At 41.4% G+C, this 17,245-nt stretch overlaps 1 protein-coding gene across 1 annotated transcript in view; it reads left to right on the top strand.

The window, feature by feature from the left end:
- Positions 1–17,245, top strand: part of LOC112267566 (copine-9) — a 193,635-nt gene that overhangs the window by 93,100 nt on the left and 83,290 nt on the right. The window contains exon 7 of the mRNA XM_042305298.1: positions 3,305–3,381. Within this exon, the coding sequence (XP_042161232.1) occupies positions 3,305–3,381 (77 nt within the window). The remainder of the gene's footprint in view (positions 1–3,304; positions 3,382–17,245) is intronic.

Here is a 17,245-nt window from a genome sequence, read left to right as displayed (position 1 = left end):
CGCCTAGTTACAGTTTGCAGCATAGAGAGGTTTGCCATTTCATGTAATTGCTTTGCACTGCATTTATTCACTGCAGTTATTTAATCTCATCCAGTAATAAAAGACCAGAACCGGCAGCAGTGTGTCCTGTGTCCAATTAATCTACATGCACCAGAACGCAGAACCAAAGCCAGAGAGCAGTAGCCAGCACATTCACACATAGGCCCAGACCGGCTACACTAACAATAAATTAAGTTCCATTAATGAACATAGTAGCTTAATAACTTGGGATTGTGTTCATCTGTATATGGAGAAATTGCATTTGAGGAAGTGTGATGTACATAAAGGTTGATATACAAGTTATAAAAAAAGTGACAGTAAGGCATGCAGAAACTATGGTGAAAATATTAAGAAAGTAATAGTAATTTACATGGTAACAGGGGAACAGCTGTTTGCTTTAGAATAAAGTGTCAAGGCCCCGTAGTAGGTACACTGAAATTACTGTATAAAGAAATTACCAGTAAGTTACATAATAATTACTCAAGTACATTGCTGAAATAACTGGATAATGACCGGAAAGAAAAAGGAATCAACGGCAAAACAAGATGGAAACAAGACAAACAAGCAACGACAAGGTAACCACCTAGGTAACCACCTAGCTAGGTACATTTTGAGGTTAGCACACATACAGTGGGCCTGAATTCAAAATGGATTCAATATATGTTTTTTTCACCCATCTTGCCACAATAGCCCATAATGACAAAGTGAAAAGACGTTTTTAGAAATACAGAAATATCTAATTTACATAAGTATTTACACCCCTTTGCTATCACACTCTGAGCTCAGATGCATCCAGTTTCCTTTGATCATCCTTGAGATGTCACTACAACTTGATTGGAGTCCACCTGTTTGGACATGATTTAGAAAGAAACACAATTGTCTACATAAGGTCCCATAGTTGACAGTGCATGTCAGAGCAGAAACTATACCATGAAGTTCAAGGAATTATCCATAGATCCCTGTGATATAATTTTTGATGAGGCATATATCTAAGGAAGAATATAAAACAATTTCTAGAGTGTTAAATGTTTGCAAGAGCACAGTGGTCTCCATCATTGGAGGAAAAAAAATATGGAACTAATCTCTCAGCACTACGTCTGACCAGACTGAGCAACCGGGCAAGAAGGACCTTGGTCAGGGAGGTGACCAAGAACCCAATGACCACTTTGACAGAACTACAGAGTTCCTTGGCTGAGATGGGAGAACCTGCCAGAAGGACAACAGCACTTCAACAATCTGGGCTTTATGGGAGAGTAGACAGAAGGGAACAACTTCTGAGAAAAAGGCACATGACAGCACACCTGGAGTTTGCAAAAGAGGCACCTGATAGACTCTGAGATCAATAGGCAAACATTCTGTGGTCTGATGAGACATGTAACTTTTTCACATGAATGCAAAGCGCTATGTCTGGAGAAAACCAGGCACAGCTCATCACCCATATAACACCGTCCCTACCGTGAAGCATGGTGGTGGCAGCATCATGCTATGGGGATGCTTTTCAGAGGCAGGGACTGGGAGACTGGTAAGGATAGAGGGAACAATGAATGGAGCCAGATACAGGCAAATCCTTGATTAGAATCTGCTTCAGAGTGCAAATCACCTTAGGACAATGATCCCAAACATCCCAAGCAATGTTGGAATTGCTTCAGAACAAAAATGTGAACGTCCTTGACTAGCCCAGCCAAAGCACAGACTTGAATTCCATTGAAAATCTGGAGAATGACTTGAAGATTGCTGTTCATCGCCGCTCCTCATTTCATTTAACAGACTTTGAGAAAATCTGCACGGAAGAATCCAGATTTGCAAAGCTGATACAGACATACCTAAGACAACTAAAAGCTGTAAACGTCACCAAAGGTGCTTCTACAAATGATTGACTCAGGGGTGTGAATACTTATGTAAATGAGATATTTCTGTATTTAATTTTCAATACATTTAAAAAAACATGTCTTCACATTGTCATTATGGGGTATTGTGTGTAGAATTGTGTGTGAGATTATATTCCCTGCTTTTGACTAGGACCCATAGGACAAAAGTAGTGCAGTATGTGGAATTACATATATCGTTACTGGGGACCTTGATTGATTTCCACAGGATATATTGCATTGTATCAATCAAAATTGTATGAACAGTGAACCATGATCCTCGGACAGTAGTCACTTTAAACAGCTGCCGTGCCATAGGTGTCCTTCATTTTATAATGGTCAAGTTCAAGGGTTCAGATGAATGACCTGTATGGTTGACATTATCTTGTCAATATTTTACTGCAGTGGGCTAAAGCAGGGTTTACACAACAACCTGGTCTCATAGTTTCAAGTCGGAATATGACGTAATGTGGATGAACATCAAATTTTTACCCATTAATTCCACGTGGTTACCGGGTTAATTCCGCATGGCTACAGGGTTTAAACAGAAACAACTCAAAGGGTTAAGTTTAGGTATTAATTCCAAGTGATTAAGGTTAGGGCTATGGTTTAGGGAAAGTATAAAACAATTTTTTTTTTTTTTAAAGTGCTGTTTCCATTTAGTATCAAATACTCTCCCTGCTTGCAAGAAAATTGAGAGCTACTGTGGCACAGTGGTCGGTCTAAACAGCATGCTCTGGCTGTCAGTGTTGTGAGGTCAGTCCCAATAATGCCACATATTTCTTTTTTTGTGGGGGGGTGAGCGCCGAGGGTGGCATATATCGATGTCATCAGGACCTTCTCAAACGTCCGAAATCGACATGTGTTTCTGGTGACCAGGCTGCACATAGTGTTTCTTGATAGTCTTTAACAAGGCATCCTTAGGTATGCATAACAATAAACATACAGTATTTTTAAAGTTCTAGATTGCAGGAACAAGCTGTTTCAGGTGTTTGAAAAACGCTAAATTCTCCAACTTCAGGACGGGGGGCCAGCCCCCCTCCGGACCAACTCCTCCCCAGCCATCCTCACATACTATTTGCCCCTTCAGATTTATAGGATGCATGACACCCATGAATCAAACCCTCTGTCCCGTCCATACAGTGTATCTGTAAAAACGTAACAATAAGATCAGAGCCTGTCTGGCATGTGAGACTATGGGATTATAGGAGCTAGGTGTTGTGCTAAATCTGATGCCCCTCCATGCAAAGCATAATAGGCGCTAGGTGTTGTGCTAAAACTGATGCCCCTCCAGGCAAAGCATAATAGGGACTAGGTGTTGTGCTAAAACTGATGCACCTCCAGGCAAAGCATAATAGGAGCTAGGTGTTGTGCTAATTATGGTACCCCTCCTTCTACAGGACTTCCTGGGCCAGATGTTCTGCACTCTGGGGGAGATCATCGGTTCCACAGGCAGTCGGCTGGAGAGAACCCTCTCGTAAGTCTACCAATATGTCTATCAAATATCTACTGTGTATCTGCTGTGTAATAGCATGCATCAAAACACGATCTGCTACTGTACGCCTCCGCATTTGACAGGCTTCCAGAATCTCACAATGTTCGCATTGCCTCGTAGATTGCGAAAAACAAGAACACAATCGTTGGTGTGTCTAAGCCCGGAGGCTTCCACTGTACAACAGGCATGTAACTGGAGATGAATCTATCGTCAAAACTCCAGCTGAGAAGGATTGTATTTTACAAGAGCTTGAGGCAATAACACATGCTATGGCGGTAACTAGACCTGTCTGGAAGGTCAGGTGGGTTAGGGTTTGCTCAATCAAGCAGAGCTACACTCTTTCAAAAAAAGGTGCTATCTAGAACCTAAAATGGTTATTTGGCTGTCCCCTTACACAGAACCCAAACTGTCTGGGCGCGTGCGCCATCATGCGCCATCGTGCATAAATGTATTTTGTCCCCCCCCACACCAAACACGATCACGACACGCAGGTTAAAATATCAAAACAATCTCTGAACCAATTATATTAATTTGGTGACAAGTCGAAAAGCCTTACACATTTATGGCAATTTAGCTAGCTAGCTTGCACTTGCTAGCTAAATCAAATCAAATGTTATTTGTCACATACACATGGTTAGCAGATGTTAATGCGAGTGTAGCGAAATGCTTGTGCTTCTAGTTCCGACAATGCAGTAATAACCAACAAGTAATCTAACTAACAATTCCAAAACTACTGTCTTATACACAGTGTAAGGGGATAAAGAATATGTACATAAGGATATATGAATGAGTGATGGTACAGAGCAGCATAGGCAAGATACAGTAGCTGATATCGAGTACAGTATATAGATATGAGATGAGTATGTAAACAAAGTGGCATAGTTAAAGTGGCTAGTGATACATGTATTACATAAGGATGCAGTCGATGATATAGAGTACAGTATATACGTATGCATATGAGATGAATAATGTAGGGTAAGTAACATTATATAAGGTAGCATTGTTTATATATTTACATCATTTCCCATCAATTCCCATTATTAAAGTGGCTGGAGTCGAGTCAGTGTCATTGTCAGTGTGTTGGCAGCAGCCACTCAATGTTAGTGGTGGCCTGATGGCCTTGAGATAGAAGCTGTTTTTCAGTCTCTCGGTCCCAGCTTTGATGCACCTGTACTGACCTCGCCTTCTGGATGATATCGGGGTGAACAGGCAGTGGCTCGGGTGGTTGATGTCCTTGATGATCTTTATGGCCTTCCTGTAACATCGGGTGGTGTAGGTGTCCTGGAGGGCAGGTAGTTTACCCCCGGTGATGCGTTGTGCAGACCTCACTACCCTCTGGAGAGCCTTACGGTTGAGGGCGGAGCAGTTGCCGTACCAGGCGGTGATACAGCCCGCCAGGATGCTCTTGATTGTGCATCTGTAGAAGTTTGTGAGTGCTTTTGGTGACAAGCCGAATTTCTTCAGCCTCCTGAGGTTGAAGAGGCGCTGCTGCGCCTTCTTCACGATGCTGTCTGTGTGAGTGGACCAATTCAGTTTGTCTGTGATGTGTATGCCGAGGAACTTAAAACTTTCTACCCTCTCCACTACTGTTCCATCGATGTGGATAGGGGGGTGTTCTCTCTGCTGTTTCCTGAAGTCCACAATCATCTCCTTAGTTTTGTTGACGTTGAGTGTGAGGTTATTTTCCTGACACCACACTCCGAGGGCCCTCACCTCCTCCCTGTAGGCCGTCTCGTCGTTGTTGGTAATCAAGCCTACCACTGTTGTGTCGTCCGCAAACTTGAGGATTGAGTTGGAGGCGTGCGTGGCCACGCAGTCGTGGGTGAACAGGGAGTACAGGAGAGGGCTCAGAACGCACCCTTGTGGGGCCCCAGTGTTGAGGATCAGCGGGGAGGAGATGTTGTTGCCTACCCTCACCACCTGGGGCGGCCCGTCAGGAAGTCCAGTACCCAGTTGCACAGGGCGGGGTCGAGACCCAGGGTCTTGCGAGGGTTAACACGTTTAAATGTCTTACTCACCTCGGCTGCAGTGAAGGAGAGACCGCATGTTTTCATTGCAGGCCCATTTAGCTAGCTTGCTGTTACTAGCTAATTTGTCCTGGGATGTAAACATTGAGTTGTTATTTTACATGAAATGCACAAGGTCCTCTACTCCACCAATTAATCCACACATAAAACCAAATCGTTTCTAGTCATCTCTCCTCCTTCCAGGTTTTTTCTTGTCTTGACTTTATATTATCATTCGCAACTTTCATAAATTAGGTGCATTACCACCACTGACCTCGTTCGTCTTCAGTCACCCACGTGGGTACCTGCTTCTATAAACAAATGAGGAGGTGTGAGAGGCAGAACTTGCAGCGCGATCTGCGTCAGAAATAGAACTGACTTCTATTTTAGCCCTTGGCAACGCAGACGCTCGTTGGCGAGCAGTGCGGGTGCAATAATTTTATAATATAGATTTCTATATTATTCACGCGACGCGAGTGGTGTAGTTAGCCTGTTAGCAGGACCCTTTGAATAAACTTTCCAGAGAGGGTTCTACATGGAACCCAAAGGGGTTCTATGTGGAACCAAAAAGGTTCTCATATGGGGTCAACCGAAGAACACTTTTGGAAACCTTATATCTAAGTGTAAGGTATTTAAAATGATTTAAATTATATTTGAACCCATGTCAGTCGCACAACACCGGCTCAGTGAATCACCTAATACATGTGTTCCTCTGTAGCTCAGCTGGTAGAGCATTGCTTGATTCCCGGGACCACCCATACGTAAAAAATCTATGCACACATGACTAAGTCGCTTTGGATGAAAGCTTCTACTAAAATGGCATATATTATTTTATATGTAATAGACTCGGGATGGAATTGGGCCCTTTTCAATTCAATAGCCAAGGTATTGAGAACTCCAAAATTGAATTTGCAAGGAAACAATTACAACATTTTACATATCCGGGAAAACACACTGACCAGCTTTGATTGAATGCGTCTCTGCCTCTCTCGCTCTCTCTCTCTTGCTCTTTGCATTTGGTGTAAGTAGCAGACAACAGCACAATGCCATAAAGCACAAACTCCAAGGTCCTATTCCCACTAAGAGATATGAAGGAGAGTCTGAGAAGCGGGGTGGCGAAAGAGAATGCTACTTTTCAATTAACATTACATCCATGCCTTTCATTTCATTGTGGCTGGCAACGCAACATTCTTGGTCTGCAGCTCAAATTTACAGTAAATATCACAGTAGCCACTACTAGCCAGTAAGCACAAACTATTCAACAATGACAAACTTTTCTTCTAAAACACACTACACTCTTGAATAATGCAACAATCCACAAGCATGTATGTGCAGACAATTAAAGGGTGTATTTTCTCATCTGCAGGCTACGCTCATTACATTTGAGCTTTAAGACAAAAGCACAGAGTTGCTATAACAGCGTGTCTTCATCAAGTAACGTTAGCTTATCAAAAATGTGCGATTAACCCTCTCATACAAATATAAAAGTATGCTAGGCCTAGCTTACAACATTACAACAAACCATGCTTAATTTGTATCAATTGCATGCAAATCATTACATGTGGTAAAAGCAAATTGCGACTGAAAACGTGGGTATAAGTGAGGAGTGAGGAGAGGAGCTGTTTTATATGGAAGCTCATACCCGCCATCAAAATGTCAACATGCACAATTAGTCTGTGCTTCAGTCTGATTAACTGTAGCCTACTGATAACAACCATAGCTGCAGGTAGCCTAGGGAAGCCTATGCGCTCTTATCCCACCTGGGCCAGGGGAAATGTAACATCATGTTTTTATAGCCTAAGCTATGCATTTATAGCCTAAAATAGGGACAGTTATTTGTGTTCTGTGAATGTGAACAAATTTGGTTTATATTTACACTTCAGGTGGCTAGGCGACCAATGCCTTTTTAATCCAAAATTATTGACTGGAATTAATCATGTAACACAATAGTGATGACATACTGTATGAGTATATTTTTAATTACAGCTGCAAATCCTCACGATGCAACCCTGCATACAGCAACCTCAGTCCTGGTAGTTTTTGTCCAATTTGCTGTTGTTGTAGCTTTGTCTGTGAAAAGGGTTTTAATAATGTTTTCATCATCCCTAGGGCAGGGCCAAGTTAGATTTTTAACCATATTACCTGATATCTGATTTGATTGATTGTCACTCATTCTATTGCACTATTCTAATCAAACCTGCATTGCCAGTTCATATCAGTAGGTGTCACTATGCACTCGCTAGTCGAAAAAGACTCAACTCCATGATGGCTGCCTGTTTCTATATTTTTGAATGTTATGGTGGTGCTAGAATCCATCAATTCTCTCTTTCTGCATTAGCCATCTGTTACGGTTGGACCAATGTGTTCATATAGTCTGTGTAGACTGCTCTGTGGCGAACTTTGTATTTCTTTTCACTTTTAAGTCAGTGAGATGTGCGTCTCAAAAAGCAATGGAAATAAAATAATATGCCAATGAACATTACTGGACTAGCAAACTGGCTGACTAATCTTTTCAGGAACTTCAGTATCTCTTGGCCTTGGGTAGCAGCAGCAGATCATTTCATCTTCTTTATCCGGTGCCAAACACATGTATTCAGTGAGTCTAAATGATTCATGTTAACTGCTGACTGCATGATTGCATCATCCTAGCTAGCTAATGTTAGCTATCTAGCTAGGCTGCTCTATAGATAGCTGTCGAAAAACCCTTATCCATTACATTCGCCCACATTTGGCTACAATTCCGACGCTGTGTTTTAACGGTTTTAAATGGCCCTTATTTTTCATGTCAGTGAGAAATAATATTTTAAATTTTTTTAAAAATGCAGTTTTGCACAGATCCATACACTGTGTGTGCCTTCAGTTAACACACTACACTTCCTCCCCAGTTAGCTTACAAACAGGTATTTGGAGCACGCTAGATTGCTAGTTAGCACAGGTGGCGACACATGTCTTCCTTATGTCTTTCGCAAACAAGCTGATATGAAAGATACATTTATTATGTTTCCAAAACAGTACCACAATGATGTGTGTTAATGTTTAGAGCAAGCATCAGGGCTCTTAACAAAACTCCCCCGGTCAGAAGATACTTTCGTAAAAAAGCTCTAAAGTAGTTAGCGTCTATGAAGCTAACTGTAGTATTTTTGTTAGCTGCTATAGATTGGATCATTCTAGATAGTTTTAGAGGATGACTAAACTGTGTGTTTGCGCTCTCATGAGGCAGGCAACAAGGCAGGCAGGGTTTTCCACTAGATAACACACCCACAAAGTCAGATTCCACAGACTGGAGAGGAGTGAGGGCGAAGAAAGAAACCAAGTGCAGAGTGCAGTCAAACAACAAGGTGCTGATGCATCCAGACATAGTTGTTGAGAGTTGTGGTTAATGAGGCTCTGTTGCCTGTAGCTAGGAGCCCACTGTAACTGACAAGTGAATGCAACTGAGAATTACCGCGTAAAATCCCAGGGTCAGGGTTGTATTCACCTGACAAAAGAGGCAAACGGGCTGAAATGTAAGAAAATACACGCCTGCTTTCTTTTCCATAGCAAAACGTTTTTCTACATTTTTCTATGGAGTGAACTAATGAATATGTCTGGTGAATGCGTTTGTTTCTGCTGCTTTGAAAGTGTTGTGGCAGCGCCTCACCAGATTGAAAAGTACTGGGGCAAATGCTGTCTTGCCACACATTTTCTGTCAGTTCTGGCTCTATGTCACTATGTTGGGAGATGACTAGCAAATACTGGTTGACTGGTGCTGACAAAGAGTGTTTTGTGTGTGTGTGTGTGTGTGTGTTGTGTGTGTGTGTGTGTGTGTGTGTGTGTGTGTGTGTCCTACCATGCAAAGACTCACACTCCCATGGAGTGAGATGATAAGAGGGACCAAGGCAGGGGAGAGAGAGAGGTATTGATCACAGTAGAGACCACACTACACCACACCTCGATGGCAGCAACACACACACACACACACACACACACACACAAAACATATTATTATTCCTCTGACTTGATGTGCATGTTTCTATGGCAACTGAGAGTGCATAATGTCTCCTTCTGTCTCTATCACCAACATTTCAGTCGGGATAAACTGTTTCATCTTTTCCATTCTGTTCTCTAAAATGGCATCAGACAGTGCGATTATCTGCTTTCAGATCTCAAGTAAAGGGACAAAGAGAGCCTGGTGGTATTCAAAGGCAGGGGATTACTAGGGGAACCCACCACCACTGCCATACGCCAGCATAACTCCTCACAATAACAGGGCAAACATTCAGCCATTTCAACCCACAGGACCACCAACAGTATGTCTATTAAATGTGTACATAGCTGGAGCGTCTTGTCAACCCCCTGCCGACTTTGACTGAAGTGCTTGCTGCTCTCCAAAAATCGAATCATCATCTCTGCACAAACACAATATAGGATTTCTGGTTTGTGCCTGGTTACTAGACTTCAGAGAACAACTCCCCCTGTGTGAATATGTTCTGGTTATTAATGCCTCTGTGAGTGCAATCATGTCTCAGGTATGCTTGATGTTGATAAAGCCATAGGGCATATTATGTCTCTTGTAACCAGTCACAGCACGAGCTTTGGGGGGATTGACAGGAACATGCCCACTCAGTGTACCAGGTCGTCATTAGTGTAATTTATGTTGGACCTGGGAGATTTAAGCCACACACACACAGACCACACCATGTTTCATCCTTAATTTATCTCCACCCCTTCAAGTTTAACATACACACTATAGAAAAAAGAAAGGTCTCCCTCTGCCTTCCCCATTAGAAATTCAAATAGGTTTGAATATGTTAAGACGGTATCAAGGCCGTATTTGTAGTTACTCTTTACACTTGAGTAAGTCAGGAGTTCCTAATTCTTTCCCAGTGTCACGACGTGGCCCTTTTGGGTGTATATCGTGGCTCCTCCCTCTCTCATTCTCTCTCCCACCCCAGCTTTTACAACGGTCATAAATTCCTAGTAGAAACTCTTTTCACTGCCATGGAGTATTGAGTGAGAGAGCATATGGAGAACAAAAGGCATTATTCTTGCCAAACTCATAATCCTCCAAATTTGAGAATTAAACAGTATTTCTATTTTTGAGAAAGTTGGAGTGGTTTGTGGACACTTAAGGGACAGTCATGTCGAGGTTGTTTCATTTGGTGATCTCATGAAGGACCGGATACACACATTACTGTCTTTGATTGTGTACACTTCTCAATTATAGGGTTTGCATCTGATGGTTGTATAAAATATATGGTTGAATATGAAACTATTTGTGAGAAGATGTAATGTGATGTTGGCCTTCTAAACAAGATACTTGTTTAGAAATAAGTTTTTAACTAGTCAGTGGCCACTCCCCCGTGAGCCCAGACATTACATCAGGCATCATGGAACCGACCCCTTCTTCCACAGAGTATAAAACCACTCGTGACAAAATTTACATTAGAGCAGAAAATATGGAGCTGTCGCGACATGTTGAAATGGTAGGCAATTTAAACCAGAGTCAAGATACTGCTGGGACAGGGTCCCCACATTGAAATGGCTACTCCTCTAGACAAAAACATGCCGGGTGACGCTGTTGTGTGAAGTGGTTCAAACTACTCTAGGGACCAGAAAACATGGAAGCTGTCGCTACATGTTGAAATGGTTGGCAACTCTACCCAAAGACAAGACCAGAGAATGTGGAGATCATTCCCACATTGAAATGGCTAAGAAATATGTAAATATGTAAATTGCAATTGATTTTCAAATACACAGCTGTTCATGTTAAAAGTAGTAGCATTTCATGTGTAGTTATCGACTGTATTACAGTGAATCCTCTCTGATTTTCCCGCTCTTGAACGGTCCCCACCCCTTTCCTTTGTCTACCAAGCCGTCATATCGCCTTAGCCCACTAGGGACTTTTCAGTGTATCATGTCAGTAACCAATGTATGACCTAATTGGGTGTGTTTTTATGCAATTCTGTGTGATTATTTAGTTATTAAATAAACAATTAAGACAATTTGTATATTGCTGATTCATGATTTATGACAGGGTTCGTGCAGATATCCAAGGGTTTGCGACGTTGAGGTAATAGTACATTAATAGAAGACTGATCTGTGAAAATAATAAAATATCTGAAGAGTTACATTCTGGAAATTGAAACTGTACAAACATTTTTCCATGGTGCCCCGGCTTCCTAGTTAATTACTATTCCGTTATTCGTTGAATTACGGAATAATTACAAATAGAGAAATGATTTGATAACAAACAGTCTTCACATCTAGCCAACACTACAACACCAGATATGATGGAAAGACTTGGGGAAGAATCTTCAAGCCCCACAGCTGTACAGTAATTAACTTTCCATCTTCCAAGCTTTGGATAAAACAGAGACTCTGGGGAAATGTAATAACTGACAACACAAAGCAAGGCTGCAAAGCTCCATAAACCACAGCCATCAAAGACAAGCTTATGCCAGTGCCATGCAAGCTGCACAACAGCACCAAAGTTCAATATCAAAACCTTCACAAATTAATTTTAAGTTAATTTGAAGGAAAGCAACACCCATTCACACGCACACAGTATCTGATGAAATATTTAAAGGCCAAATGTAGAGCGACTCTTGATGTTCCTCTGTTGTTCCTTTCGTTCCACTCAGTACAGTACAGCAAACTGGCATGGCCTCAGAGCTTTGATCAATCTAACACTCACCAACCCACAAGTTAACAGACCTGAGTTTGGCTCTCTCCCTCTCTCTCCCTCATTATAAAGCCTATGAACTATAGTGGCCCTCCCTGCGCTCTTTGTTTCAATGGGTTTCTGATTAACAAATTTGAGTTTGTGTGGTTTTGATTCTGAAAAAAATTCAATCAAAATCTTAATCTCAAAGTGTGAAATGTGAGTCTTTGAAGTACCGGTGAGTTTTTGGCTTTGTGGCAGGTTGGTGGGTTTTGATCTGACAGGCAGCGTCTCTGCAATGTGTGTGTGTAGGCTATATGCTGCTACTCTGGGTTTGTATTTATTTTTAGTCCTGGGTTCAAATACTATTCGAAATCTCCCAAATACTTTGAGCGCTTGCTTTAGCCTGCCTAGAGTGCCAGGTGGGTGGGGCTCACGCTTTTGGGATTTTTCTATTGGCTCTTTTGCAACAGACAAGCTCAATCAAGCCCAGCTAAAGTATTTTAAATTATTTAAAATAGTATTTGAACCCAGGTCTGTTTATTTTCAGTGTAGTTCTGGCGGAACTGCATGCATTGCGCTGGCTGGGTTGCTATGGAGAGGAGACTTTTGTTCCTGTGTGGGTGACTTTGGGTGGTGAAGCACATTAGTTGGAGATGGTTCTGCTTTAAAAATCCGTGGGCTGTTTGCTGTGTGTGGCGGTCAGATCTGGTTTTAAACAGGATCTGAAGTCTTTCAAATTGCTTTGAGCATCAGCTCGGGTCTGCTCATAGTGCCAGATAGGCAAGGTTAACATGTTTTCTGACTATTTCAAACTTTCTCTTGCATCAGGCAAGTTCAATCGAGAACCGCATATTATTTTTGAAAGATCTCAAATACTGTTGTGACCCTAGGATTGCATGGTGGCAGGTGACAAACCAATGTCATTTTGCAACTCAAGTCAAGTTTTTGATTTAATTGGTCCATGGTAAACTCCTTGAGTGTGGGGGAACTGTTTCTGTGTTGACCTGACACTTGAACCTCATTAGAGACCTTTTTATGTAGAGGTCCACCTCTTCACCTGTTCACTGCCCTTCTCTCCCTTGTTAAATGCAATCATGAAAGCTCTTTTTCCCTCTTATGTCTTCCTCCATTTAGTAAATATGCTTTTAGTAGGAGGATGAACTGTCTGTTTAAAGCTCAAAAGTCTATCCTTCTATACAACCACTAAAACAGCAGGGGAACTGTGCTACTATTCTGTTCATTGGCAGCAGTATAGAGAAATGGGAGGTAAGAGGTATTGTTTGCCACAATGGATTATTGGCAATAATTAGATACTTATACCTTAACGTACTTACTGACATTTTAGAATTGCCGAATAAATGACAAAAACCCTTTCTCCTATTGTCTGTCTCTATCTCTCTCTCTCGTTGTCTCACTTATACACACACACTTATTTGCCCATTCATTTTAATAACTGGGAGTCTTTGCACAGGTCAGCATGGTGCCGTGCATCCCTACACATAATTTATTATCATCTATATAATTAAATATCCCATGGCCAAGAGGATTGTCTCACGTTCCCCAAATGAATTAAATCAGAGCAAATACCAATTTAAAAGGAGGAACAACCTGCCAACATTGTTTATTGAGATGTATGAGCTGCTAGCAGCCAGTTAAACTAGCTGCTGTGGAAGGTGACCGCGATTCATTTGCCAACCATATTCATTCCTTCCACACAGTCCATCGCTTCCCAAGTGTCTCTCCTCTCCAGCTCCCCTCGATGAAAACACAAGTAAAGTTAACAGCACTTGGCATAAATATTTCCAGATTGAATATTAAACACAGTGTCTCTCAAGTTTCTCCCTTCCCCTAAACAAAAACACAGGTGAAGTTAACATTGCTTATAAGCACTTGGTATGTCAACTTGGTGTAAAAGTTCTCAAAGATTGAATATTAAAATAAAATGCCATATTTCTCTTTTGTCAGGTACACTTGATCGATGTTACTCTGTCCTTGTCCCCCCAACCCATTTCTTCACAAAAGTTACTGCGCAAGCGTGCACACACAGAGCTCTTAAATTCCACTCTAATTATGTTCCACTCCACATCTCCAGCACCTCTTGCCCTGATAAGATTCAGATTAAAACCCTTGCGCTGCTTGTATGTCCTCCCACTTCCCATTCTCGATCCCTCTCTGGCGTATCTCCATGTCTAAAAATATTTCTTCACTGGTTTAATATTACTTATTTCAATCCAATTCTTAAGACTGCCACTCATACCAGGCCACAACAGACAGACGGACCACTGTACTGTGCAGTGATGAACCCGTAATTGTCCCCATGATGAAATCAAGAGGGGACTATGGATCTGTCTCTGTCCTTAGTCACACACGATATCTCAGACACCACTCACCCGGTTCTGAGGAAACTTGAGCGAATGTTGCGTCTTGCCATAGACATCCAGCATTTTCAATACTCTGATTGGCCCAAGGGGGGCGCTAAAGTGAGCAGCTGAAATTCCCAACTTCTGTCCTGTTTGCGCTACAGTCATTACATTTTGTACATACAATATATGCATGTCCTCATAAGCAACATGTGTCCCATAAGGCCATTCACTAAGCCTCAATTCAGGTTTTATGTAGCAAAATTTGAAATAGTGTTTTTTACATTGGATAAAAGTAGAGACTCAGATCTAGAAAATGGTATATCATATACTGCAGTTGAAGAAGAATGGGAAAGTAATTCTGCTTTGAAAGTTGATTAACTTCTAACCCCACTTTTGTCAAAATGGCCTACTGGAGAGCTCTTCTTTGTGTACACCCATTCAGCATTGTTCAACCCTCTTATGCCTTAGCCTCACCCATCTCTTTAAGGATTCACATGTGAGGCCATGTAGTAAAAACACACGCTTTATCAAATAAAATCTAAGTTGTCACATGCACAGGATACAGAACGTGTAAAAGGTACACTGAAATGGTTACTTGCATAGTAGCAATATCAAAAACAGAAAGTGTCCAGATAAAAATATTTCATAATTATTAGATGACGCTTGCCTGACACACTTGTCTAAATTGATGGATCATGTAATAGACATGCCCCCCCAGCCACTTCTAGCTAAGTGGATGGGTCACTATTTGTCTAAACATGTACACATGTTCATGAAATACAATAGATGGCCGTAATCACCCCCAGACACACCTGGCTAATTTGATGGTCATGTAATAATCCGGCCAAAGTGGAGTCTTTGTTTAGACATTAGTAATCCCAACTCATACTACTTCCAATACAAACATTGTTATAGCTGTAGTGTGAATCTGCAGGTAGCTAGGTAGCCAACAAACTAGGTTCAATTAGTAGAAAGGGGAGGAAGGGAAGCGCTACTAAGGTACACAATAGTACATTTTGGTAGACAGAAGGTGCGCTTTGGTAAAAGGGGTGAATTGGTCATCAAAAAGAAAGGAGGACCAAGGCACTCTTCATATAATTAATTAAAATGCCTTTATTTGTATGGCATGTTCAATAGTAACAAAGTTTTAAAAATCCAACACGTTTCGGCTGCATGGCCTTCGTCAGGGAGTACAAAGAAATAATACAATGTCCTCTTTTGAACAGCTTTTCCAATTAGTCCTAATTTGAAGAGGGAGTGGTATAGGTTCAATGTTTGCTAGCTAACATTAGGCTATAACTAGCAATGCAAATGGATTTCTGATTCAAATAATATTACTCCATATATCATACACGTAACATTAACTAGCGAGCCAGCAGGCTAACGTTCACTAGCTAACTAACAGTATGCTTTAAATTGCAATAAAAATGACTTTCTGACAAAATTAGAAACGTATATTTGAAATTGTAGCTAGATTCTTACCGGTACACATGGATGAACGCTTCACGGCAGACTGGAACCATGTAACTCTGTTTTGTTTGTAGCTACATCTTGTTTGGTCTGCGTTGTGTCAAGCAACTCCGGCTCACACACTTACCGTGGCGTGTGCAGAAAGTAGCCTAGCACTTTCTCCACCTGATATGTTGATAGCACCTGCTAAATTCAGGGCGTCAATGTTGTTGAGAAAAGTAGCAAAACTTTGTTAGTTCTCGATGGCTAACGTTATATCTTTCAAAAACTGCGCAGTAGAAAGGACTATCAACACATACTGAACAGCTCACGTTACAGACAGAAGCCTGCTACATGGCAGACCAATCCAAACTCATCTCCCAGCATGTCCAGCCCATTGTTTTCTTTTCTCTCTGTTCTTCAGTCTCTATTTGTTGTTTTCTCTATCAGAAGAAGAAATGTGTTCTAGGTAGTGTTCTAGAATACATATGTTAAAATTATGCAGCTGAGAGGATGTCCATTGGATTCAGACTGAATATCTTGAATTTAGACAGACTTGTTTCTTAAAATTCAGCAACATGCATGAGCCAAGGAAGGCACTCCTTTTGGAATGAATATTTAACCCAGGGAGCAGAAAATTGTTTAAATAACGTCAAAATGACATTCTGACATCATTTCAACCACTTTCTGGTTGTAATGACGTTGTATGAACATTGTTTTTCCCGCTGGTAAATGTATTTATTGAGTTTATGAAATGGCACATCATAGGGAACTTTCTAAACCCTTAAAGCACCTTTTATATCTTTTAAATGAGATATTGTCCTTCTTTTTCCCCCTCCCGTACCACCTGCAAGGAGATTCTTGGCATTTGAGGCCCAGCTCTGCATAAACATTAAATGTAATTTCCACTGTGGGGTGTTTGATCTTTGTCCAAATAGATAATTAGCTTGAAATGTCTTTAGTGTTCCACCCACGGTCTCCCTCATGCCAATAGGATGTTGGGAAACGTGGAAGCTTATCAAATTCAGCCAGGCATGCTCCCTGTGTACTGGCATTGGTGACGAGAGGTCCTGGGGTTAGTGTTTTTTATTGGCTGAAATATATTTATAGCCTCATATCCCCCCCGGATATAAGCATCATTTATTTACTGTCTAGGACTAAGGCAGGATGAACATACTTTTTCTACACTTTTTGGTGTTGTCTTTCCCAAACAGATAATGAATGTTGCTTGTCTTCCCTTGTCCCAAAGATTCACTGTGGCTTTTTAGGTATGATAATGACATGATAATGTCTATAAGGTGGATAATGCATCTGATGTAGGAGATGTAGGTTACAGCTCTAAATACTGCATCTACAAGTGGCTTAGCATGCAAATGTGGCCA

Source organism: Oncorhynchus tshawytscha, linkage group LG02 (genome assembly GCF_018296145.1).
Source record: "Oncorhynchus tshawytscha isolate Ot180627B linkage group LG02, Otsh_v2.0, whole genome shotgun sequence".
NCBI lineage: Eukaryota > Metazoa > Chordata > Actinopteri > Salmoniformes > Salmonidae > Oncorhynchus > Oncorhynchus tshawytscha.
Note: the sequence above shows the minus strand (reverse complement) of the source record. Positions and strands in the feature narration are given on the sequence as shown.